We start from the raw sequence: 27,001 nt of genomic DNA, 5'->3' as shown, positions 1-27,001 counted from the left end.
AGTTCAGGTATCTTAAATTATCACAATTTTAATGCAATAGCAGAAAATACTTGATTATTTTTCATAATGAATATGTCTGATTTAGACATACAAACAAAAGTTTGAAAGGCATGACCCAAGTCATATTTAAGGCAGCAAAGTTACGTAACTCTTCTGATGTGATCACCTTCCCGATGTGCTAACAAATGGAAAAATACAGACATGCATTGCTCTCCTAGGCTAAACCTCTGCAACCGTTTTTGGTGTGTCGCCATTCCTTCAGACAACTATTTTTTCACTCTTCTGGATTGTAATGTTTTCTTGACATTAGTTGGGCACAGTTCTGTATAGCATTCCAGGTAAATTCCCAGCAGTGTCTTCTGCAGTTAATACTACTTCTAACGCTTCACTTTTCCTTAACTAATATTTATCATGTAAATTATGAGCTCACAGTTTTAGAGCAAAAGTTCTTACTTCCCAACTGCATGACTAGGTATTTTGTACTGCCAAATTTCCAATATCAAGTTCATCCACTTATGTTGCAACACTGTTCTCCTCAGTTCTAAAATGCCTCCAGCCTCTGAAGTAAAACTATTGTAGAAGAAAAGGATTTGTGAATGTATTAACTAAGCCCTTTGTTGCCATTTTCTTAAGAGTTTTATGATTTGGCTAGCAGCTATTATATGTAGCAAACTCCCATTAGCCTCAAGGAGCTGAGAAGAATAATTTATTATATATAACCAATGCAAAGGCTTTCTTTATTTTTTCTGTAGTAGTGGGGAAATTAAATTTTAGTGGACTGGAAATACCTTGACCTGTTTAGGAACTGAGTACTTGATGGTTTTGAAGGCAGCAGTTGTTGTGCCTGTGTGAGATTAATCACAGAGATTTCTGCCTGAAGTACAATACCTAGGTTGCTGTTAATATTGGTAGTAATTATGGAGTGCTTGATCTGGCCTTTTATGTATCATAAAAGTCAATGGAAGTTCATTATCCCTTTTCAAGGGTGAAATCAATTATTCACCTTCCATTCTGAATTTTGTATGCATCTGAACATACTTCACTGTGTTTCCATAGAATAAACTGCAAAGTTAGAGTCTTTAAGCCATACTTTGAACACAATACTGTTCCAATATGCATAAATTGCTAAGGATGAGAGTTATTAAGCTACCAGTGTTGTATTTAGAATATGGTCATATTTCTCATTTTAAGACATTGGAAATGTCATTCTCATTTTAAGTATATGGAAAAATACTAATTTCCAGTTTAAAATCACTGGATGTAGTCCTTCTCCTGGATATGTTACTTTCAACGTCACCAGGTGATCAGTCTTTTTGTTTTCTAAATGTTGTAACATAAGTACAAAGCAAGTAACATAAGATACAAAGCATTGTTTCCTATTTTAGGTTCTTTGCCTCCTGTAACTGATCCTGTTCTTTATGTTAACTCCCCCCCTGCACAACAATACCATATTCTCATAATACCTTTATGCTTTTGCAACTTTTATCTTGCTACAGTAACCCCAGCACTCTCACACAGCCATTTTCTCTATTGCCTATTGTTAAATTTCTTAGGTGTCTTGGGTTTGTGGTTGAGCAAAAACAGTGTGTGCTGATAAGGCTGTCACAGAAGCCAAAATAGAACAGAACAAGTTTAAACTTTCCTTTTGTTTCAAAAGAGAATTAGTTGATTTCACTCCTCTAACCAGCTGTTAATATACAGGCATTTCCTATTTCTGCTTCTGAATACTTCGTCACGTCCCTGATGGAAGAGGAAGGTATTCCTTTTAATTGTAATGCTTGAAGGTTTGTGAATTTTTTTCACTGAAGCAGCCAGCCATTTTATATATATATGTGTGTGTGTTTGTATATACATATAGTATGGCATCATATTCATCATATGGTGGTTCAGTATATGAGAGACAGCCTTAGATCAACGACCCAGACTTCTACAGCTTCAGTTAGAATTCCTTCCAGGAGCCGCAAAGTACACTGAACAGGAGAAGAGAGCTCTCACAGATGTTTGCAGGAGATGTCTCTTTTTCTTCAGATCTCATTTTGGGTTTGTGGGGAACATGCATGAGCTGCAGAGGAAGCGCACAGCAATCACCCTCATAGTGGGCCTTATGGAGCCCCTAAAGAGAAAAAGTGACTCCAAGTCTCTGGCATCGGGGACAATACAGTCCTATCAGTATGAGGTATGTTAGTGGGAGAGCAGCTTACAGTGCTAGAAAGAGGTGAGTAAGCAGCTCTGAAATGGAAACTGCTCTATAATTAAAGGAAAGTCTTTATTCACGTTTTAGCAGCTTCAGTGAAGTATAGTGGCTATAGGCCAATAGCTAAAATGTAATAACCAGAACATTCTAAGAGGTGTTTTGTTTATAGTGCTGATTAAATATGTTTATGAAAATGTGTTAGAAATACTACTTAAAACTGGGGCTATTCCTACTGTGTAGATTGGATTGAAATTACTCCTTATATCTCTCTCCAGTATTTGTTGTGCATAAACAATTATTTGGGATGTAACCTTTCATCCAGACATTGCTTGGCAGCAACTACAAAAATGTTGACACACTGGCTCCATCCCCAGGCTGCAGACCTGGGAAATTTTAAGTAAACAATTTCAGATTGTGAGCAGCTGCAAACAGCTCTGCTCAAAACTGCTTGTGCAAGAACTTCCCACCCCATGTCAGTTCCAATGGATTAGAGTAACAAAGAACTACTATTCACAGTATTTTGTCTGTCTCATGTTGATGGAACTTAATTGGGAAAGAATTCCCCAAAGCAAGTAGTTGTATCAAAGAGTGCTGGTGATGCCCAGGTAGACAAGGTAACCTCTTCCACTGACAGCACCTCAGCGTCTGTTAGGATCAAAAGGAAAAAGTGATCAGAGCATGTCCTTCTTACACAGGGGCAAAGGAGAGTAGCATGGAAATAATGTGTTTGGAGCCTTGGTCTGCAGATAAAAAGCATTGAACAGGACAGTAGGATAGAACAGGGTTTTCTGAAGGATTACTGTTTTATTCGTGAGGCCCAAACAGGCGTGTTTGACCGTGTTTGAGACTTGTTCGGTTGTTATTTGTGCTGTCTTTATGAATACTGGACCTGTTTTCCTTGAGAAAACGATTTACTGGGTCTGAATACATTAATGTGGTGTAACACATGGAGGAGGGAATGGATGGACACACGCAATATTTTAATTGAACTTTAGAAACTCATAGTGTTGGAGAGCAGAGTTGAACTCCCCAGTCGATTATTCCGCACCTAAATGCCTACAACCGTTCCCTAGACAGGAAAAAGATAATACTCATTTGAACCCTTCTCAGCGCGTAGATCTACGCGTTTCCCAACAGAGATGCGGCCTCTTGGTAGCTCCCCGCCCGCCGTCGTTCTCGGCCCGCCGCTCCGCAGGGCGGCACCGTACGTGTGCCCGGGCCGGGCCGGGCCGGGCCGAGCGCGGCCGCCGCGGTGGGGGAGGCCCGGGCTGGACTCTGCATCCCTCCCCCGCCCGCACCTTTCCCCGGCCGGGCTGGCGGCAGCTCCGCGCCGCCCCCGCCCACATCCCCCGGGCAGGGCGGAGGCGGCACCGTGTCCGTACAGACGCCCCGTTTCCCCGCCCGCCCCGCCCTGTACCGGCGGAGAGACCGGCCCGCGATTCCGCAGCCCCGGCCGGTGAGGCCCCGCTCCCGCCCTTTGGCCGCCATCAGCTCCGCCGGGTGCCGGCGCTGACGAGGTTCGAAGGCAGGCCGGGCGGGAGGGAGCGAGAATGAGGCGGCCTCGGGGCCGCGCTGGGGGGCGGGAGGCGGCGGGAGGAACCCGCGGGCCCGCGGCCGCCAAGCGGGGGCTCTGCCGGGGGCTCTGCCCGCCAGGCCGGCGCGGCCCCCGGCTGTCCCGGTGTCCATCTCCCTGTCCCGGGTGTCGATCGGGAGAGGAAGTCAAAGCCGCCCGTTCCTCCGCAGGCCGCCGGGACGATGACTTTCCAGTGGACGGCAGTGGCTGCCTTCCTGTACGGCGAAATAGGAGTAATTCTCGTGCTCTGCCTGCCGTTCATTTCTCCGCTAAGGTAGGAGGACTTAGGTATGCTGAGCAACACAGCTTGCTCTTCTCACCAGTTTGGGTTTATTTTACGCCTCTGTTTCATAAACACGGAGCTTTGCTGCATCCTAAACTAGTTGTAAACAAAGCCAAAGGAATGCTGTTTGGGACTCGAGTATCAGGAGCTGCAAGAATCGCGAGCCTCTTTAAGGAGCTTTACGTTTTCTGTGCCGTGCTGATTCATCCGAGAGCAGCGGTCAGGGTGTCCGGAGGAGCCCCCTGCTTTGCTTCAGCAGGTGGGACGGCTTCTCCCAGAGTTGTGGGGTAGGCAGCATAGAGAAAGGCATCTAGCAATAATGTATGAGAGGAGAGTGCGGTTTTTTCAGCAGTTTGTCAGATTTCTGAGGTGCAACTTTATGTTTTGATGTACACTAGGCATTGTGGGTGTTGAACAGATAAGATGTCAGATACTCAAAGCAAGTGGCAGACTGTAACGGCTGCAAGAAATTTGTGATGACTTGTTTAAAAAAACTGGAGTTTGAAGTAGAAGGTTCAGGACTACTGGAATAAAGGCCTCTGTAAAACTCATATTTAGATTAAGAAAATAGTACTACTTCTGGAACACAACACAAATATTAAGAAAATAATAAATTCTTGTAAAATAAGTGCACACAGTAAGGGAAAGAAACAAAATTAATTTATTATCCTTACTGTTTGCAGAGGCCTGACTTGCAACATTATCTTGTTTCCCCTAAGTCGCTCTTCAAATTTGGTAATATTATTTCCCTACAGGAAATAAAGCTAGATTCTTTGCAGGAGACAGAGAAACTGACTTATGATTTCTTTTCAGAATATCAGGAAGTCTTAAAAGAAGAACCAAACCCACAAAAGAAGTCTTAAAAGAAGAACCCACAATCCCCCAAAACAACAAGCAGAACGAAACTTTAACGTGTTCTGTAAAAACTGTTGCATGTTTGTTTCCTGCATCTTTAGATGTATTTAGAATGATGTAACTTTTACTGTCCTCTTAAGGAGCAAGGGTTGTTGTGGAAAGTCTGGATTTAACTACTTGAACCTGTGAAGGAATCTTAAAAATTACTGGCTCTTCCATGCCCGTACCAATGATTAGACATGTTTCCTCAGCTTGAGAAATTGAAACTGTTCTAAAATCTAATTCAACTTCTGGCTTTTTACAAGTTGGCTTGCAAGGAGTTCGGCATTTCAACATAGACTATTGAGTTATTGTATTTCTTATTGCTTTCTAAGCAAAAGTGCAACTATGTAAGAGGAGAGGAGTATTATGGGAGTCATAATAATCAGATTATTAATGTCTTATGTGAGGAAACTAGATGCAAGAATTTCTGCATGCTGATGTCACAAGCAGAATACTTTGGGAGTATTGAAATATGTTTCACTTATAATGCAAACAGAGTCCAGTGTTTGTGGCCGAAAAGCAAATTCATAATGTGCAGCTTTACCAAAATTTATTGAAACATTAAACACAGTGCTTTTAATTATATGGAAAGGATAGATTTGTGTGCTTGCTTTGGAGCATTCAGCTATTCCTCTGAACAGTGGTTTCTGAAAGAGTGCAATCACTTTATCCCTTATGTGGTATATGCAATTAACTTCTTAACAAAACTTGTAGGAATTTTGTGGGGTTAAAAATCAGATTTAGCTGTTGCGACAGTGCCAGGGGGCAGCAGTTCTCTCTGTGGCCTGGGAGCTGGTTCTGTCAGCAGTAAGGCATGCGTGGTTACTGACAGGTGGGAAACTGCTGTTCTTGGAAGTTTTGATTTACTCAGTTGTCAGTCTTCAAATGGATTCCTTATCTCTCTTGTGTGTGCACATTTTTAAAATTTTTTTTTCAAATTTGCCAACAAGTTTATAGGTTCCTAGGGAACAAGTAAATTGTCAGTATAAAAATGCAAATACACAAAGGGACAGACAGATCAGATCTGTTCTACTAGGTGTAGTTCATCTAAAATGGTAGCTAGTATTATAGTATGGAAGTTTTATATTTATATTTATAATTTTATTTTATTTATTTATATTTATTTATTTTATTTATTTAATTTATTTTATTTTTTTCTATTATATTTATAGTTAATATTTTATAATTATATTTATATTTGTTGCCAAAAGGAAGAGGAGTGTGAGTAAAGTGAATGTCAATTCTTGTTGAGGAAAAATAAATGTGAAAATAAAACACAGGAAGATCTTCCAGTAAAGAGATCCATATTTTTAGCCTGATTATAACTTGGCAGTGTAGTTACCTAAGGTCATACCTCAAAGAATCACTTCTTAAATGAAGGTCAGTATGGAGCTTTGAAAATTACATGTTTAAAGAGTTAGTGAATTGTCTTAGTTTGAGGTGTAGCTTGAAGTAAGCTTTTTGTTTGCTACAGAGTGTGGCTGCCTGCTATAAAGAATTCAGATTATATTAGAAGACTTAAATGAGGTTTTTGCATGACAATGCAAAAACATTTTAATTCTTTCTGGTGGAGAGCTGGAAAGAGCTATAGGAGATGATGCTACAGTTTCATTTAAATTAAATTCTTAGTAGGTTGGAAACCACTGTTAAAGGACAGATTTTAACAGTCTCTGGTAAGTGTAAATAGTCTTTAAAAAAGTAGGAAATTTTACCTTATATAATCAGATGGTGAGTTGTATCTCTGTGTTACATCCCTATGGCATGACTAGGTATTATTTCATTTGGGCAGTAGCACTGATTCTAATGTGCAGCAAATGACAAGTAGGTGATCTGTTATCATTTGTTTCAGTTCATTTGAGCACATCAGATGCTTTTTGTTGTGCTGCAAGTGTGACTTCTGCCACAGCCCTTCATGTACTAATATCAAATAGACAACTAGTTTTTGTTTAAAAAAGTAGTCTACACCACCACTGGCCTCACCAGAAGTCACTTCTGTAGCCAGCAAATGTATGCTCGGGAAACAGGTTTTAATCCTTAACAAAATATGAACACAAAACTTGTCTTTTTTGTTGTCATTACAAGTTAGAATGTAATAAGTCCTTGTACTTCAGAGTTAATAGAGGTATTAGTGAATAAAAAATAAAAATAATGGAAAGCGTTTTACAGTCCTTACCCTATCCCTTGTTATAGTCAGGACTGAATACAACGTAATGCTAGTCAAAGTATAAGCTAAAATAAAACACATCTGCAGAGTACCTGCTATCATGCAAAAAATTTGCAAGTATTAACAACAAAAAAAGAGAAGTTAGATTACTGGAAAAGTTAACATATACCTAAATTATATTGCAATTAAAGCAGCTGTTTAGAGACCTTATACAAGTCTCTTATCAATAACAAGGCTCTCTTCTGTGGGGTTGTAATGCTTTTCTTTTAGTGTTTAATTATTTTTGAATAACACAATTCTATTTTACAGATGGCAGAAGATTTTTATGTTTCCTCTATGGAGCAAAATGGCAGTATTTTGGAACAAGATGTTCCTTACAATAATAGTTTTGTTGATCGTCTTGTTTCTTGGTAAGTGTTAGATAATTTCTTAACAAATGCATAAAAGAAACCTGGTACATTGAGTTCATATCAGTAAACTAATGGAAAGGATTCAAGCCTAGTGTAAGTCAGCTAATTTATTGAAAAGTTATACAATGGAATGAAAGAGGAGAGGGCTAATGCTGCATCTACATTGGGAATCCAAATGCAATTGTATTATACTGAGTGAATGAGAAGAAAAAAAGGAGCTTAGTCTAGGCTGCTGCTTGGTTTCCCTTTCTCACACAGGTAAATGATCTTGTTTGACACCAGAATTTGGCTGAGCTGTACCTCATGCAGCAGATGGCACTCTTTCTTTTGGTTGCTGTTGCAATAGAAGACCAGAATATATCAAAGCACTGGGCTGTTTGAATACTTCTGCTCAGCACAGATACAAAACAGCTGCTGGTTCATTTGTTACGGGTAGATCCTAAGGTCTGTGAAGTAAGAGTAAAGCTTTAATGTTTACCGTATGCCTAACTGATTTCATTTAATGTCTGTCCTGACTGTTGTGTGGTAGGTATCTCCTGTATTTCAGTGATGAAAGCAGTTCTCCTGGGTTTCAGGTATATTAAGTAGTTCTCCATAGAGAAGTGTTTCCAGTGCCGTAGAATGTACATGCTGCTTAATTCCAGGCTATTTGAAGCAGAAAGAAAGAATGTGTGGTTTTATTTTCTGCTGAGGGAAACATACAGATGCACTTACATATATAACAATGTCAGACTAAGCTATAGGACTATATTTTTAATATTTAAAGTACCAGAAATGCAAATAGACTATTTTATTATTTTTTAAGATTATGTTTAGTATTATTCCTAAACGTAGGTCTTCAGTGAATTGCTTAAGATTGAGAACTAATGTATTTCATTTACTCTGTTCAAATGCTGTTGAAAACATTGACCAAAGTTTGCTTTTGACTTGGTGATGGTCATTAATTTTGTGGAAAGATAGAATAGGGCTAAAGGGAAGCAGTGATGAGATACCTGCCCCACAGAATGAAGTGACAGGTTACTGCAGGCCTAGACTCTTCCTATAGCACAGGGACATGCATTGTTTGCTCCTAGTGTTTGATGCATCGTTTGAAGCTTCACTTCAGGGGTTTTTTTTAATGTCTGACTCAGACATGAGAGAGACAGTCATTAGTGATGATAGTCACACGTGCTTTTCTTTGGAGTTGATTTTTCCTGCTTAGACAAATGCAGCAGCAATTTAATAACATCTGGCCAAAATATTCTGCAAGAACATGTCATGAAATGTGTGCATTTATTGGTGTGCAGGAGGAGATTTAAGGTGCTGTACTGGTTGTAGGAATGTCTGTTGACCTTAGGTTTAAAGATAGTAATAACTCTTAACTGGGTTAGGTTTGGGGTTTATGTGGATGTAAGTGCTAATTAATTATTTTGTCCTTTGAAAGGTGTTTGTAGTGCACTGGCCCTTTTGCAGAACTATCAGAAGTGTGTGATGGATGAAAGGAAGCTGAAAGATGTATGAAAGGCAGATGAAAGAAAGCTTTCCTTCTATATTCTTTTTATGATCTTTTTACAACTAGTAGTTACTACTGATATTACTACTGCTGTTTTGCTACAGTCTTCCTGTTTTAGTGGATGTTAAAGAAATTATTTTTTTCCCTCTATGATTGAAGTATAAAGTAGGCCCTTCTGTCATTATTAAAATGCATGCATATCTTTAAAAAACTCTGTGTAAAGTAAATACTTGAGAAAATACTGCTTCTTTTTGCTTCTCTTTCCCTTTTCTCACTGTTTGTTCGCTGGGGAATTTCAGCTCAGTTGTCAGCAGTGACATTTTGACACCATAGGGTCTTTGCTAACATCTGTAGAGTGAATTGTTTTGGACTGCTCCCTTGTGGCTGGGTACAAGTGTTTTACCTTTTCAAGTGTATTTTGGGCAATGGTTTGCCATATTTCTGGGAATGTGCTAGAGCACTTCATGATTTATCAAGACCGATTTTTAAAATGTACGGATAACATAACTGATGTCACTATTAGTCCTATTACTGTTTGCTGAGGAGAAAATCAAAGTACATATTTCTGGTACTAAAGTCTGGTTTAGCATACATGCACACCCACAGATGTGAATAAGAACAGACTGTTTTTGTTTGCAGATGCTATTAGAGAAGTCAGGAAATACTCATCTGTTCATGTGAATGAAAAGGCTGCAAATGTCAACAGCAGTGCCTTTGATCATATTCAGATGAAACTCTTTCGGTCGCAGAGAAACCTGTATCTCTCAGGTTTTTCCTTATTTCTTTGGCTGTAAGTATAACATTTTTCTAATATTTATGTAGTATGTTTATTACAGGAACTATTGCACAAAGTAATTGTAAAGTAAAGGTCAGAAGGACAATTTCAGGAGATTAAAGAATTAATTACCAACCTGTGACCAGGTTGGCTACAAGGCAAGTAAGATCAGGAAAAATAATACCTTACAACTGTTTGAAGATTGGAAGGATATGTGAGCAACACATGGAAAGAAACATTTTGAGTGCTGGAGAAAACATGTATTTTGCAGAAGCTTCTTTGGGGAATACTCACTCATTTCCTTCTTTAAACTTACACCCTTTGTTTTGCACATGGAAAACTGGAATAAAAAAACACTCAAAAACTAAAGTACTGTTAAATAATATTATTATCTAGCAAGCTGGTGTCACTGCACTTCTTTGTTAAGAAGCAAAGCTTGAGCCTGACCTAAGCCTCTTCAGCTCAAGCTTGAAGTTAACAGCTGTAGGATAATATTCCAGCTTTGAAGGAAAGTTTCAGTTGTATTTCAGATCAAACGCTTTGTGGCAACTTGCCTGTTATGGTATTATGATCTTAAGTCTGGTATCTCTTTCAGGATGTCTAAGTTCAGCTATTAAAACATGGTAAAGGAAAGGGCAGTTCTGTACTGCCCACCTGTAGCAACCAAGACTACCTGTGAATCAATAGGCACAACAACCTGCAGATCTCATCACTTGGGTTGGGAGCACATGAAGTCACTGGACACAGATAATGTGAACAAACAGAAACAGACATGTTGGCCTGATCATTTCCATTTGTACATTTTTCTGGTGGCTGGACGACGAGTGTTGGTCCTCTTAGGAGTTCCTTCAGTGAGCTGCTTGACATTGCCTCAATACTCAAGAGGAGCACAGAACAAGAAAATCACAGACTTATTACAAACTTCATCCCCTTAGAGTGATGTGTGGCCATTTTAGCAGACCATTGAGCATAAAAAGTGTAAAGGAAAAATGAATACAAAGCTTGAGCAGAAAAGCTTTGGAAAAACCAATGTGGCTGTAGCCTTGCTCAGTAGTGATAGGAATACATCAAGTTATTTGTCTTCCTACAGAAAGGTTAAGTAAATATGCACAAATATGTTTTTAATCTCTGCTCCAAGAAGAATAGCTAGATTGTGTCCTACAAAAGAATTGGAAGCTGATCTCTCAGGATCCTACTTATATTCAGCTTCCAAAGAAGAAAACTTGTCAAGTGAGCCCAGTAGATTATTTTATATAAAAGCTCTGCTCTTGAATAGGTTTGCTTGAGGTTTTTTTGAGCTGCTGGCCTTTCACCAAGATTTAGGAGAAATAAGCACTCTTCCAGTAGTCAGTAGATCAAAGGACTTTTCTTAGTAGAGCTGTTTTGCTTATCCATGAAACAGACATAATGTCTGTCAGAGAAGCAAGGGGAAAGTGTTCCTTGGGTTGCCTTACCCTGTACTGCTGTACCATCACCCAAACAACTTGAGACCCCATCTAGTTCATTCCTTGGGTCAGTTCTAGTTCATTTTAGCACATCAGCCAATAGGAGAATTCCACAAGAATGGTATATGGAGATTCATAAAATGGAGGAGGCTGGGAACTTGTCACTTCTGGCAAGACAGCAGCATTTATGGGGTTCAGTGATTGCAGAGCATTGGCTACAGGTGAGGAAAATTACCTGTCAGAGTGGATACTGGGGCCAGATGAGCCCCTCATCTGCCAACTGTGCAGAAAAGAGGAGGGTCATAGCCCCTGGAGACTGTCCTCTGGGTGGGACAAAGACACCCACCTGCTAGTCTGACCTGGTCCTCTCTTAGCCCATGCTGAACCAGAGGGGGGATAAAAATGGCTGAAAACTAAAGAAAGCCTCAAGAAAACATATGCCCACTGCTCACTGGTGCCTTCTAGAGAGTCAGCAGGGTATGCAACTTCACACCAGTAGTGGAAGATGCAGCTAGGGAGCGCATAGGCCAATTGGGCATATAAAAGTCTGTGGCATCCTAGGATGGCAGAGGGAATTGGCCAATGTCATTGCAAGGCTTAGTTTGAAAGATCACAATTCTGGGAAGAATCCTGCTGACTGCAAAAAGGCAAACATTGCACCTGTCTTCAAGAGGGACAAAAAACAGGATGTAAGAAACTAGAGACTGGCCTCCCTGGAAAGGTTATGGAGCAAATCTTACTCAAAGACATCTTCAGGGATATGGACACGATGACTTGGAACAGCCATCACAGATTCACTTAGGGAAGATGATACCTGAACATCCTTGCTGCCTTCGCAGTGAGATGAATGGCTGTGTGGATGAAGAGCAGAATATCCTTTTTGCAAGGCCTTTGATATAGTGTCTTTTAGTATCCTGATAGCCTGACTGTGGAGGGACACAGGCTGGAGAAATGGATTAAAAAGCAGGTGGGAAGTTTCCTGCACCTTTGGGCTCAAAGGATAATAACAATGTGAATTTCATCTGGTGCTCCTCAGGGGTCAGTACTGGGCTCAATACTGTATAATGTCTTTATTAACAACATGGATTGTAGGATTGAGTGTGCTCTCAGCAAGCTGCTCACAGTTCCAATTCAGAGTGGTTGACATCTTGGAGAGCACTGCTGCTTTTTAGAGGGAGCCAGAAAGTTTGAAGAGATGTGCTGACAGAAATCTCATAAAGCTCAACAAAGACAAATGCAAAGTCTGACATATTATTTGATAGTCATATTCAGCATCCAGGCTGGAGACTGGCTGCATGGGTGGGTAGGAAGCAATTTTGCAGGAAAAAATCTGGGGATCCTGGTAGAGAGCCAGTCATGTGTTGAACTGTGATAGCAAGGATGTAGTTAGCAGGTCAAGGAAAGTGGTTATTCTACTCTGTATGACACGTGGGGTGCTGCAGCTGCAGGACTCTGTCCAGTATTAATTCCCCAAAATACTGGAGTACTGCAGTGGGGTATAGAGTAACTTGGAGGCTGAAATACATGGCCTATGAGGAGATGATGAAGGAGCTTTGCTTTCAGCGAAAAGAGACTTTGAAGGGAAAATCCTATTGGTTTCTATGTCTGCCTAGTAGTAAAAAAGATGGATACAGTTCATCTCAGTGGATGCAAAAAGGAATGATAAGAGGTAATGGGAACCTGAGATGTTCTGACTTTGGTAGAAAAGTGCTGCTGCTGTCAAAGCAGTTAAGCACTGGAACAAGGACCCTGAAGGATGGTGGAATCTCCCATCACTGGAGATGGTAGGAACTCAACTGGACAAGCCTCTGAGCAATCTGCTTAACCTCTCCTGCTTTTCGTGAGCTGGAAACCTCTTTCCACCTACATGATTCTGTGATTCTCTTTTAGTTATGATGTTTTAATGACTCCTGCATTTGTAAGTTAATAAGCAATAGTAAATTTGCTAACCTGTGGAAAAATAGTGATGTGGGGACCTTAACTTTTTTATTAACCCCCAAAAAAGTAAGAAAAGGAGCTTTCAATGAAAAAGCAAGGAGGTAGAGGGAGGCTTACCTTGAAAAGATCTGTTAATACTCTTCCAGTCATGTAAAAGCCAATTACTTGGATTTTCAAATTTCTTTGAAGAGCAGCTGCATAGTTACATTATAGACATTAATTTAATTCAGTGTTGTGTTGCCTTGATTCAGCAACATTTGAAAGACTTGGGGATGAATAATGAAAGTAGCAATGCAAAGAATCAAGCGAGGTATTTGCAAAGCTTAGAATTAAGGTGCCATATCAGTGCTGATATCCATATGTGTTCTGATTTAACTGTATTGACAATACTTGGAAGATTATTATGCTCATACTTCTAATTTTATTATTGCAAGGCTGTTTATGAAGTTGTGTGATTTTTTTTTTTTTCACTATACTCTTTACCATAACTTGTTCTTTGGCTCTTGTGTTTGGAGATCAATCCTGGTGAAAATACTGGGTCATATAACAGTATTTAAACAGCCTTTAAGCAATCAAGTCTCTGACCCCTTAAAGGCTGTGGGTATTTAGGAGGAGAGAGGTTCTGTATAGTAAAAATCAGATTGTCAATGGATGAAAATATTTTCTGTTTCTCCTGTTACTATTATTTGTCATTGATGAGCCTGGATGTTTCCCTCTGCTGGTTTTATTTTTACATCTACTACCGAGACAGAAAAGGGCTTGTTTTGGTTTGTTGGATTTTTTGTTTGGTTTGATTTTTCTGGTTTTGGTTTTTGCTTGTGATTTGGCTTTTTATTATTTGTGCTGTAAATTACAGTTCTGTTCACTGTTTTTCTTTACCAGTGTATTGAGACGTACTGTTACCCTTCTCACTCAGCTGGCAAAAGAGATGGCATCTCATGCAGCTCTGGAAACACAAGTAAATGATGCTACTGAAGCAGCCAAAAAATACATGGCCGAGAATGAAAGGCTGCAGGAGGTATCTTTGAGCTTCTTCAGTAACTTTCTTATACAGCAAGTAGTTAGTACAACGTGTTCTGAGGATGTTTTGCTACAGAATGCTAGTTCATTTTATTCCTTCTGGTTGAAAAAAGAAGAAAAATATTCTTATGTAATTTAGAATACTGAAAACAAATTGCAGTAGCATCTTACTAACAAAGGAAACTGAAGTAAACCAAATAAATGAAGTTCTGTCTTTCCAATACAAATTTCATCAAAGTAGTAATAGATTATAGTAATATCTTTCTGAATTTAGTCATAACAAAGTAGAGGGAAGCACTAATTTTATTCCTTTTATCACAATTGCCTGTTTAGGTCAAGGCTGTAGCAGTCCAGCATGAAAAAGCCTGCCATACAACTGTTTTCATACTGACTGTTTATTCTTAATAGGATTTTCTCCAGTCCTGAATGTATTTTTCTAACTTGTAAAATTAATCTTTTGTATTTGATGTTTTTTGTATTCTTCTATCTTTTTATGGTAAGTCAGCCAATTTCAGAATACTTCCCTTTCTTAGTAGGACGCTGTTGTAGTACTAATGAGAATACCACCAAAAATTTCTTACTTAAAAAAATCACCAACAGACTGGAGAGATGTTATTTTTATGCGAAGAATGATTAGGCTGTGGTTCAATACATAACTAGTCAGGAAGGAAAGGCATCAAAGATATAATTAAGATAAATGTATGAAATCTTTTCTTGTAACTGTTTAGTTTGACTTCTGTTTGAAGAGACTGAACCCTAAGCTGAGTTCAGACATCTAGACATAGGAAGGCTTTTAGAGTCCAGCACATTGTCAAAACTAAATTCCCTGTGGGTGTGTACAGGTTTCCTTCCAGTTTGTCTAAAGCAGTGTCTATGGTTACTGGCACTGTCAATTTTGTAATAAATCTTCCTATGAAGACTCGGGACAGAAAGTACTAGAAGCGGGTACAAAAAATCCAGTTGAGAGCTGTTGTGAAACAAGGATCACTAGTGTGTGCCAGGTTTTTCCCAAGTGTAAAATTACTCCAAAATTTGGGGATTTGGTATTTTGTCAAAATGATCCAAATTCTTCCCTCAGCCATGGAATTTGTCTTTTTACTGCCTACGGGTACGTTTTTTTTTCTTCTCTGTCCTGTTGAGATTTTGCCAAAAGTCCTCTTTTTTGTTCTGCTTTCACATTCTCTTAGCAACACATTCTCTTAGCCACTTGTAAATTATAGCCAGAAATTGGAAAAAAAATAGGTAGTCCTATCTGTTTTTATTTGTGTGCTTGATTGCATGGTTTGCAAAAACACAGGTAGCCACAGGTACAGGCAACATGCTGTGGCTGGATCTCCATTGTGATGGACACGGGAAATGTTCAGGGTTGGAATATTGTAACTTTATAGACATCCTAGGGTTTAGGCTTTTCTGTGGCTTGCCCCCTGCATTTGTGTTTATTTACAAGTGTGCTTCATTCCACCACTGGAGAGAAGTGAGAGCAATTGTACATAAGGCACAGGCTACAAGTATAAATACTGTGAGTTTACTCTGGTGTGCAAGGTCTGCACTGCCACCTGTTCAGGGGTTCCACGGAGCACAGGACTTAAGATAAAGGTTTACAGAAATAGCTATTTGCATACTAATAGAAAGAGGTGAGCACAAAGCAAAGAAGACAGTTGGCTATGGTTTTGTTATCAGCAGTTAAATGTCATCTCAGCTCTTTGATTAAATAGCTTCTGGAAATCTTTTCCTTGGATTGTTTACCAGTCTTTATAAACAGTTCTTTTTCTTCTTCCTAAAATAATCTTTCCCCTTTGCTCCTGCCTGTGCCTGGTAAGCTCTGATATTGCTAGTTCATCTAACAGCTGTTTGTCTCAGTTGTTTTACTTTTCTTTTTCCCATTAAGCATTTACCTCTTTTTTTGCTATTGCAGAGATGATGTGTGGTTAGATAGTAGAAGCTTTATGAGGAAAAGATCTTGTTAAGGGATCTAATCTTGTACCTTAAGAGGATGCATAAGTATAGTAGTGCCAACATTTTTTGGAGTGCAGGGAATATATTGCTCTTCTGTCAAGTGTTTACAGGGCTCTTCCTGGATCCTTTCCTAGTTTTCATCCTGGATTTCACTGGAAATCTAATCTGGATATTGAGCTATTCTGAAGATTGAAGAAGTTGCAAACCTACAAGGAAAGAATTAGAACCAGTTGCATGTAAACATGGCAGCATTCTGTCACTGACAATCCTAGTGTGTATCTTCTGAAAAATCCATTTTGTAACCTAAATGAAAGTTGTACACTTTGATGCAGACATGAAAAATACTCTTACACAGGAGATGACACCATTCTATTACAAGTATGCCATTACCTAAAGCATTGAGCTTGTTTATTTCCTTTTTTTTTTTTTTTTTTCAGTTTGGGACGATTTTTGTCTAGAATGACTATCTGCCTGTATCAGGTTGACATTTGATAAAACCTAATGCTTTGCAAAATCAGGGCTGACATTCCCTGGATATTTTGTGTTAATATCAGACTAATGAAAATAAAATTAATTGTAGCAACTGTGGTTTTTAATAGGCCTTGAGTGGAAAAGGAGATGGTAAAAAGAAAGAGTCAACAGATGCAACTGAGGCAAAGTTGAAGGAGGAAGTTGAACATTTGAAAGCAGAGCTACAGAAAACATCAAATGGTGAGTATTAGTTAGGACTTCTTTGCAAGGAAGAAAAAGATTGTTTCAACAGTGAATATCGAAAAAATATTCTAGGTATAGCATGAACTAACTTCATCTATTTCCAGAACACTTGGCATGGAGTTTCTTTACATTTGACTAGGAACTGATAAAACATGCCATTGCCATCCCAATATTTTATGGGATGTAATGTAAATGTGTTCATTATGAAAATGTAAGGTGTAATTGGAACACCTTAGTTAAGTTGTAATTATTAACAAGTTGGACTGATATATTTAAAGTGGTGTTGATTTGTCTTCATCAGTGACATAACCAGGATATGGAATCATTTGCAGGTTGCTTATAGGCAACAGTTTGATCTTTCATGTCATACATAGCAGCCACTCTCCCTGTATAAAATGGGGAAAGTATTGTGGTTGAGGTTTTTTAGTACCATAGGGTTTCTGTCAGCAGAAAAGCCTTTGAGTAGTATTTTAAGTTTATATATGTTCTGCAGCTGAGGTGTTAAGATGTTAGCTTTTTAATTTTTTTTTTTTTTTTTTTGTTTACAAGGAAACATACCTTACCATTTGTAACATAATACTTTTGTTAGCAGCTTCCGTGTTTAAGGTTTAGGTTGTCAAAACTGCTTTATAGGCAGCCCAAATTGAGATAGAAGCAGATTTTACTTGTTTGGTTCTGTCTTATTGGGCTCTCTCAAGGTGTGGGATGCCTGTGAACACCTCCTGATCTGAAATCAGTGTTTTTAAGATAACACAGCCTGCAATCCTGTAAACACTAATCAGATGTTCAGGCTGTAACAAAAATACAAATTTTCGTGGTACAAGACAGTATGTTATCAAAACATAGCCCCACTTTCATATTGCCTGGCACTGCTACAACGTTGTAAGAATAAATTTTTCAGAAATGTTTCATGAATCCTTTTTTGCTATCCACTGGGAATTCAAATAAGAAATGTAAACCAGCTGTTTTCAGCTGGGCTTGAAGCAACAAGAATCTTTAAATAGAGAGTCTCATTAGTTCACATTCTCAGGCATGTTTAATGGTGGGTTTCCCCTCTCCTGCTGTTTTCTTGAAGAAAGGGGGGAAAAGTGCCTTTGAAGTGACAGGATCAATGGCAAATTTAAATGCTTATGTTTTATTTAAACTAACTGGTGGTATGTAACACTAATATAATGTAAGCTTTTCAGTCAGGAATGCTAGAGAAAGCTAAGGAATAAATAGATTTACCTCATGCTGCTTCAGCTTCATTCTCCCCATGAGATGTTGTCCATCCAAGAGATGTATAAATTAAGGCATGCTTGAATCTTTTGTTAGGGCAAAAGTGGGAGAGAGGGTCTTTCTAAGGAGTGAATAGGAAAATATTTACAGCCCTTCTACTAATGCCACCCCCCTCATTGCCAATAACCCCATGGGTGGTATGGGAATTACCATGGGCAGCTAGGTGGTATTGAGGTATGTTTGTCTTACCTCCTTGTAAGTTTTGTTATGTTATTTTGAGCAAATTAATAGCCAGAAAGCTTGAAGTACTTGATAAGAGCAACCACATCTGTAGACACAGCTTTCCGTAGAATGTTAGAGGATGTGAATGAAATTTACTGTTTTCTTTTGAAAATCCTGCAGCTGAGTAGGTGAAAGTTGACTGTCATGTTCACTAAGTGTGAGCAATGCGATACACAAAATGAAAGCTGAGATTGGAAAGTTTGTTTTGCCTCTTCTAAGCAATTTGTTTCATGCTACTGAGCTCACATGACTAAAGTAACTTTTTCTTTGTGTCTGTAAAGTCCAATCCATGAAATTGCGGGGGGAGATTGAAGAGTGTAAAGGGTGTCACTTAATCATGAAACAAGACAAAACTATATAAAAATGAAAGCTTCACTAATTTTGATTTTTGAGGTTTTTTTATTGTTTGTCTTTCAGCTATAGTATTAGTAAGAGTCATAAATTTGGATTTTGTTCTTGGTTGGTTGGGGGTTTATGTTTGGGTATTTTTTTGCTGCTTGAAAGGAAAAACTTCTAGGGTTTTTTTTTTAATGCAGTTTCAAATATCCATTGCTCTGGTCTGGGACACTTACTAAGCTGCTGATGCATGGTAATACATTATTTTAGAGTAGGCCTTGAGTTGAAAGGTGGGTTAAGTCCGTATAGTGGCAGCCAGGAGGAGTCTTAAATGTACACTTGCTTCACATTTAAGAAAACAGTTTAATATCAGATTAGTGCTGTGACTTCAAAGGTCATGCAAATTTCCTGTAAAGTTTTGAATCAGTATTTATGACTGGAAGAGGAAATACTGTACATCTCCTCTTCCTGAAATTCTGACTAAAACCATAGTGTAGACTTTCAGGAGACTCATCTCTAGTTCTTCTTCTTTCTACCTTTTACAGAAAACATAGACTACTTTTTTTTTTTTCCTCACTTAACAGTGAAATCCTAAGTTAAGATGACCTTTTTCCTATGCTCTGAACAGGTGGGGAGAAAGAATCAAAATACAAGACTGAGCAGTGAAATTAGTAAAATCTGAGGAAAGGTTGGAAATTAATTTTAAGGTTTTGGACCAAATTTTCTTTCTTTCCAGGCTTGACTTTTCTATTACACTTGATGCCTTTTTTTGCTTTATTTTGGAATTGAAGCAAAGAAGGCTAGTTCCTCACTCTCTATTGCAGACCCACATATTTTTGTCAGGGCTTTGTAGGCACCCAGCAGTGGGGCAAGCACTTTGAGAGCCTAAATCCATTTTTAGCATACCTAGACGTGTAATAACATGACTGGTTAGAAACCTTCTAAGATGATATTTTATTGATACACTTATATATTATGAAAATTATCTCAATGATATCTAGAAATAAATGTACATACTTGTAGCAATACCCAGTACAGATGTGAGAATACTTCTCCTGCTACACTTTAGACATATTTCTAACAAAATATTGATTCAGATAATTAAAGGTTGTCAGTATGGCTACTAGCCTAGGACCAGTAGGAATTTTCTGGGGAAAGAAGATATGCCATGATATTGTTTCATTTTGATGGTTTGGAAGACTATTCAAAAAACCACAACAAAACAAATTACCTGCAACTGGGCATGAGGTTAGACCTGAGAGAATTTTCATAAAGCCTTTTGTCCTTACAGTGGTCCTTGTGTTGGGGCAGGAGCAGGGTTTCATGAAATATGTACTGGCTCATCAAAGTCATTTAGGTGCTTTTGAACTTCAGTTCAACTTTTTCTGAAAATACTCTGTTTATATGTTGTTGTCATAGGCATATGGAGGGGCAGGAGGAAATTCTAATGGAACTTTGATTCATCATTTAAAGAGGTTTGTTTTGTGTACAGATTGACGCGAGTGTTCTTTGTTTCATGGTTGCATAGTGGTGTAGGTGACAGGAGGAGAGCAACAATTCATGTGGAGGGCTGGTTTTGGAATAACTTCTAACTGTTGGCTATTCTAGAAAGTAGGGGTGTACAGATGTACAGCTCTCACTTCAATGTGAAGATTACTACATGTTTGAAATGTGTTAAAAAATACATACGTTTCATAAAACTGCTGCAAGGGAGAGTTCAGTTTGGCCTTGGTGTTGCTGGGTAGGCTAGTGCCTTGTATGAAAACTACACTGAGTTTCATGATACACTCCAGTTTTTAAAAACAAACAAGTTTAAAGAATTGGACACAGTCTTGTTATTTGGCCAATGGCAGAGGGAAGTTGAGGAACAAGATTTGTCTTACTTAACCTTACTTTTTACAAAACTCTGAGATGATAACCTAGGGTGGGAGCCAATACAGTGTCACATGCAGCAAGAGTTGATACTCACATTTGTTGGTTGGAAGAGATGGCTGCATACAGCAAGCATGGGTTTATTACACAAGGCTTTTTATGCCACCTGACGATGATATAACATCCCTTTTGTAAAAAAAAACTTTGTTTGAGGTTGAAAAAGGTACTTAAAGCAAATTTGTAAATTTTTTGGCCCTACCTTCTCATTTTAAATTCTGACCATTATGTCTTAAGAAGAGAATTCAGAATTAGCATGGAGTTACTTGACTGGAGTTGTGTTCCCAGCCTTACAGAGTATTTGTTGGCAAATCTCTTATGCCGTTAGTGCCTAAATTCTTAAATGTGAATAGCTCTTTTTTAACTTGAAAACTCTTTTAAGAGAGGGCTCTTTTTTACTCTTCAAGTAGTCCAAATGATTTGGGTTGTAGGCTTGTATTGTGAGCAATGCTAATGTAAGTTCCAGATCGTTTCCTTAGTAGCAAGCACTGTAAGTCAAGTGATGTAGTCAGACCAGGACTAGTAGTTGTGCAAGGAAATGCCCAAAGAATTTTTAGATGTTTTTGTTGCTGTTTGGTTTCAGTGTTAGGTTCTCCATCATTGTTGAAATGAGAATATCATAGAAATGCTGCAGCTACTGGGCTGTGGTAATGTAGCTCCTCAGAGCAGTTTTATTCCTCATCCTTAGAATTCAGAGCAATCTGAAGTAAGCTGTCTCTCCTGAATGTTGTGAAAGGACATGTTCTCTACTTTGCCCAGACTATACATGTTACATTAGTTTATGGACCTTCAGTCACACATAAGTGTAAAGTTTTCCATAAATGTCTTCCATTGAAACATTGCTGTAGGAATAGTTTGTTGATTTTTCATGGTATGAGAGAGAATGGAAAAGGATAGCCTACCTCTTATAGTACTGAGGCTGGATTCTGTGTTTGGAACTTACTGATTGTTCCTCTCATTGGGTGCATTAATGTAGAAGCAGCATCCTCATCTGCCTGCTCATGCACTGACTTGGTGGGAGGTGTCAGCTGTGGGAGCTTGCTTGCTGCCAGTCCAGCTGTTGTGCTCCTGTGAGGCAAAGTAACAGGCCAGATGGAAGCCAGAAATAATAACTGAGTGTATTGTGCACACAAAGGATCTCCTGTTTCCTGCTGGATCTGTGTTCATATGATAGGATCCATATGACAGAGTGTACCTGATGAACTGGGCTGCACTGCAGTGCTCGTGCTCCCAGCAGAAGAGATGGGCACTGTTGTGTGGACACTCGGGTGCTTCACAAGGCATCCAGGGAAATCGGTGCACTGAGGAATTCACATTGTCAAAGCCATGGTGCTCCTTTTAATTGTGTGGCCCCACCAGGAATGAGTCTGAATTTGGTGGTTTATTGATGTTCTGGGGTTTTTGTCCATAGCCAACACAGGTGGAAAGGACAATCTGTTCTTTGCTTTTTCTTCATCTAGGGTTAGGCAAGGTATTTTTGTCATACATCTGTTTTGGTCAAAACATTAAAACAATGCACTAGCTTGTTCGCTTTCTTGACTTGTAGATACTTCTAGATATTTTGTTCATGTTTTAAAGATAAAGTAGTTTTTAGTTGCAACTAAAGTACTGTGCTGCTACTTATAAATAACTAAATAGTGTTAGATCAATAACATTCTCACACAGAAGTGAAATCTTACTAATTTTTACTATACTATGTACAAGAATGTTCAAACAAAAGCAAGATTTATCTAATTAGCAGATTCTTGAAGAAGTGAAATAGCATATGTTTTTTTTTTGTCTACAACCTAAAATTCAGAAGTCTATCAAATTGTCACAAGTTTACTTTACTGATATTAAAATTTTACTATTGAAAATTTTAAACAGTTTACTATTTAGAATTTTAAACTGAGATCAGAGAGAGAGTAAATGCAGTGGGGTTTGACTTGTCATGTGTGTGGAAATAAAAGTTACTCCAAATACCAAAACCTTCAGAAAATCTGTATTGATGCTGTCAAGAATGACTTAAAGGATGAAGGAAAACTGTGTAAGAGTATGGAAATTAAAAAAATGAGAAATTAAAGAGAAATTAGGAGGTTTTAACATCAATAGACTGAAGTATTACTGACTGTAGTGAATCAGAATTTCAGGGTAGGTAAAAGTCCTGTTGCAGGAAAACCACTTGCAGAATTCTGAAATGAGAATTATTTTTCATCTGTACATTCAAATTACTTATTTTAAAATAACTGAAATTCTAGGTGAGGGAGTTCTTGCTTGTAGAAGAGTGGTGAAATCTCATTTCCTAATGTTTCAGGAACTAGCACCCAAAGACAAATCTGGTTCATCCCAGACCGCTTGTAACTCAGTGCTTAACAAAAGCCACATCTAGCTCCTCATCTTGTCAGAACAGGCTTTTAGAGGTGCTGCAATTCTTGAGGGCAGTGGAGGTCTCTGGGAAAGAAGTCTCTCTCAGGGAGTTCACAGTCATAGGATAGATTCACACTTCTGGAACAAGGAAATTTGCTGATGTAGAAATAAAAAAAGAACCATCAGATTTGGTTGTTTGGGGTTTTTAAGTGGCCATGTGAGGCAGCCTTACTAAGTCATTAACAACATTTCTTTGTTTTCACATGAACAGATCAAGATTTAGACTGTGCCTGTGGTGCTGAATCAGAGAAATATAACAATCCCTGAGATACCTATAGCAGAGGAATATGAAAATGTCTAAATGACCTTACATAACAGCTTAGGACTAATGGATTTATGGCACTTTGTGCTGTTTTATCCTACATTGTAAAATAGCCCCAATGGAGTCCTAGGCTGTTTGGTGCTGCAGCATAGATGTGCTCTCAGTTTGTGTTGAGATGGAGTGGAGTAATAATTACTTTTTTCTCATGTTAAAAACCTGTTCAGAGTTGTTTATCCACCCACCACCATTTCTACCTTTTCATCTTTAAACTGATGCTGCTAATCAATTAATTCATGCATGGTAAAATTCAGAACAGGGTGAAAAGGTGAGGTCTGTGCTCCTGTAATCATGTATCATCTTCCTCCTTACTATATTTTGTAGATGGTCTCAGTTGCTGTGTGAAAATCTTGCCCAGTGTTTGAGTTCCCTCCTCTTCTTAAGAGGTCAGACAGTTTTGATTTTGGAGTTGCCGAGTTTTGTTTTTCTGGAACTGTCTCCTGAAATATGACAGAACACTGTAGTCATCACTAACTAGTCCCCTGTTTCAGGAGTTTATTGGTCTCACCCCTACCTTTCTTACAGGCTCTTCCTGTTCCTGGTGTTGATCTTTCTGAACATTGGCCATTCTCTTTCCGCTCCCTGTCCTCAACTTCTCAGGTTCCTGTGTCCATCTGCGATGCTGTGTTTTAAAGCTATTTTAGAGTAAGGACTGTCTACTGCAGTAAAGCCCTAATGCACACCTAGGGCTCTGAGTAACTGCAGGAATACAAGTAATAATTAAAACACCAATTCTGGTATTTTACAGCTTTCCATAAGGCAAAAACTGAAGTGGCTGCAGTTAAAAAGCAATCTGAAGGCCTTAGAAGAGAATATGATCATCTGATGAAAAAATTTGAAGAACTTCAGGTAGGTGGCTCTGGATCACCATACAAGCATTGTGTTTTGACATTGTACCAGCAAAATTCTGTTTGTTGGTATTTATTGTGCAAGAGAATTTACCAAAATAGTAGAATTTTGTTTTACAAAGTTAGTAGCATTTTATTTTTGCACTTTGGTTGACAAAGCTCAGGTTATCATTAGCTTCAATTTTCCTGTTAGTTGGAAAATAAGATTCAGATGGTTTGGCATGTGATGATCACTGAAATACTGTAAGAAAACTATAGGAGGGGTGTGGATGGGTGGCCATGGGAGTATATACACAATTTATAAAAGTAATTTTATTTTATTTGCTCTTAAAACATGCTTTTGCAATCCTGGATTATAAATGTTGCAATACTGTTGATACACAAGGATAAAAAACCCAACAAACAGCCTAGGCTAAAAACAGGCTACTATAAAATTCAAACTGAAGTACAAAACCACTTTAAAAAACCAAACCATATTAAGCGAAAGTTCAATTAGCTGTTTGATTGAGTTTCTTATGTATGTAGCTATAATACCCATAAAGATACACAGTAAGTATCAGTAAATGGAACTGGGAGTATGTATTTTTAAGTTGTCTGACAGGTGTTCATATGCTGCATACCTAACATCTGTCTTGAGCAAAATTCAGTAAAAATTAAAGTTAGCCTATTTACAAGTAGTGGTCTTGGGAGAAAATAAATTATTATTAAAATTACGGTGACCTGCTTTTCAAGAAGAGTTGTTCAACCCTTTATTATAAAAAAGGCAGTTTTGACCTGGTTATAACATTTTTTCATGTACTCTGTGAAACCACTTACTTATTCCCAGCCTCACCCTGTACTTCTGCAGATTGCTCAACTGATCTCTGTGTTCAATTCAAGACCACCATGCATGGCCTGTCCTTGTTGTGCTTCCCTGTGTAATGAGCCATAGTAGTCCTTCTGCATTTCTAACAGACTTGTGGTCTAAAATACACATCCTTACCATCTTCTCTTTACCTCTGAGTAGAAAGAACAGAAGGTACTGAGCACACAGTAGATGCAGCTCCCAAGGATAAATGAGTTGATAGCAGAAAATGTTTTCTGCTGAGTTTGCTGCACAGCTCAGCTGTAAAACCAAAGGGAGCAAAACTAGGCTGCACAGCCTTGACTGCTGGCAGTGGAAGCTCAGGTGTTCTGTGAGGTAGTGTTGATGGGACTACATCTTAGAAAGGTGTATGATGAACAATTCAGGTGTGACTGCAAAGGGGCAAAATTCGGCATCTGGAGTCAGTGGTTTCTGATCTTGCCAAGCTGAAATTATTTTTAATCTCTTTTCAGCAAAGTTTAAATAAAGCAGAAGATAAGAAAGACCTGTAAGTGCATCTAAGACGGATGACATCGCTACAGTTGCTTGAATGAGAAAAGGCTTGTGCTGTTGATGTTCCTGACACATACCTGAAACAAAACTTGATTTTTCTGAAAAGCACATGCATTGCAGGTCACTATTCAGATTCCTCTAATATATCGGTTGCCAAAATGTTCTGTGTTGCAAATAAAATGTTAAGTGGTTTACCGGATTTACCATGGAGTTTGTCACTGCTCTCATGAGGAGAAACTCAAAAATCTTTCAACTCCATCTGGAGCAACCTGTTTACCAAGCTTTTTCCTCCCATAATGGTAATAGATCACCACAGCTTGTAGCATTTGAGTGAGGTTGTATATCACGCTAGATCATAAAAACAATTACTTAAACCTCCTTGCAGCACCTGTTTGGAATCTTAAAAATTCAGTTCTTAGTGGGTTGAAGAAGACTAAAAGCTTTTTATCAGTGGAAAAATGAATGACAATCAGTCTAAGGAAAATAAAGAAAGAAACATTGCATTTCTAAATCCACCTCACTAGTTGTGACTTTCACTTTAGCCACGTGGATTTGAGTGTATTTAACAAACAATATTTTGCATGCCTCTGGTTTATTTTTCTTTAATATATTGGGATATTTCAGTTTTGGGTTGGCTGGTATTAGCAGTCTTTATTTTTACACTGTTTACATTGGTTTACTCCTTATGTACCACCTAACTTCTTTAGCCTCATTAAGTAAAAATCTTTTTAAATGTAGATAGTTTGGTTTGTTTTGTTTTGTTTTCATGGATACGATACCTCAAATAAATGTGCACTGTTTTGCATAAGACCTTTTTGGTATTCAGAAAGTTGTTTTGAGTGTATTCATTAGTTGGTTCCAGTTTATATTTGAAAGTTTGATATGTTTGTTATATTAAAGGGATTGTTTAAGTTCATGGTTTCTGGATTTCTTCTTCTACATCTCTCCCAGTGTACTGTCTCATCGTAGTTAATAGTTATATGCACTAGGAACAAAATAAACTTCTAACTTTGTAATGTTTAGCTCTTCTTGAAAATACAGTCTTCATAGGGGTGGTTTTGCTTGCTCTGGAAATACAATTTGTTTAGCTTAGAATTTAAACACAGCTTATCAAGTAGTATAAAGCATAATAACATACCGTATTAAATAAGAAGGCATATGTTTTTAAAAAATACTTTATCCTTGCTGAAGTAGTACAGAATGTGTTTTCAGAGATTCTGTGGCACTCAAGATTTTTTTTTTTTATTCATATAAAAACTTCCAGGAAAAGTTACAGATTTTTCATACCTGCATACACATGTTTTGAAGATGTAGTTGAATGCATCTTTGTTTCTTTTTTTCCCCACCCCTTTCTGAAATATTTAAAATTGTGGTGGAATGTTATCTCCAGTCAGATCCAAAGGCTGTGGTTGGAAGCCTTGGAGGTATAACAACAAATGCGGTTT

General features: G+C 38.3%; 1 protein-coding gene across 1 annotated transcript; it reads left to right on the top strand.

Annotated features, from left to right (window-relative positions):
• The first annotated feature begins 3,497 nt into the window (after positions 1–3,497).
• On the top strand, positions 3,498–26,472 carry BCAP29 (B cell receptor associated protein 29). Its single transcript, XM_053943094.1, has 8 exons — positions 3,498–3,711; positions 3,938–4,041; positions 7,421–7,521; positions 9,653–9,803; positions 14,054–14,189; positions 16,747–16,858; positions 24,100–24,200; positions 25,517–26,472. The coding sequence occupies exons 2-8, from the start codon at positions 3,950–3,952 to the stop codon at positions 25,553–25,555; spliced, it is 732 nt and encodes a 243-aa protein (XP_053799069.1). The 5' UTR covers positions 3,498–3,711; positions 3,938–3,949; the 3' UTR covers positions 25,556–26,472.
• Positions 26,473–27,001: the final 529 nt, after the last annotated feature.

This window comes from Vidua chalybeata, chromosome 5 (genome assembly GCF_026979565.1).
Source record: "Vidua chalybeata isolate OUT-0048 chromosome 5, bVidCha1 merged haplotype, whole genome shotgun sequence".
NCBI classification, from domain to species: domain Eukaryota; kingdom Metazoa; phylum Chordata; class Aves; order Passeriformes; family Viduidae; genus Vidua; species Vidua chalybeata.
This window is presented reverse-complemented; position numbering and strand designations above follow the sequence as displayed.

What these genes read in the sequence shown, in the direction of transcription:
- BCAP29 (XM_053943094.1), top strand. Translation starts at nt 3,950, where the DNA reads ATGACTTTCCAGTGGACGGCAGTGGCTGCCTTCCTGTACGGCGAAATA. An exon ending in CCGTTCATTTCTCCGCTAAG is followed by an intron (nt 4,042 to 7,420) that starts GTAGGAGGACTT and finishes TCTATTTTACAG; the next exon opens with ATGGCAGAAGATTTTTATGT. An exon ending in GCTACAGAAAACATCAAATG is followed by an intron (nt 16,859 to 24,099) that starts GTGAGTATTAGT and finishes GGTATTTTACAG; the next exon opens with CTTTCCATAAGGCAAAAACT.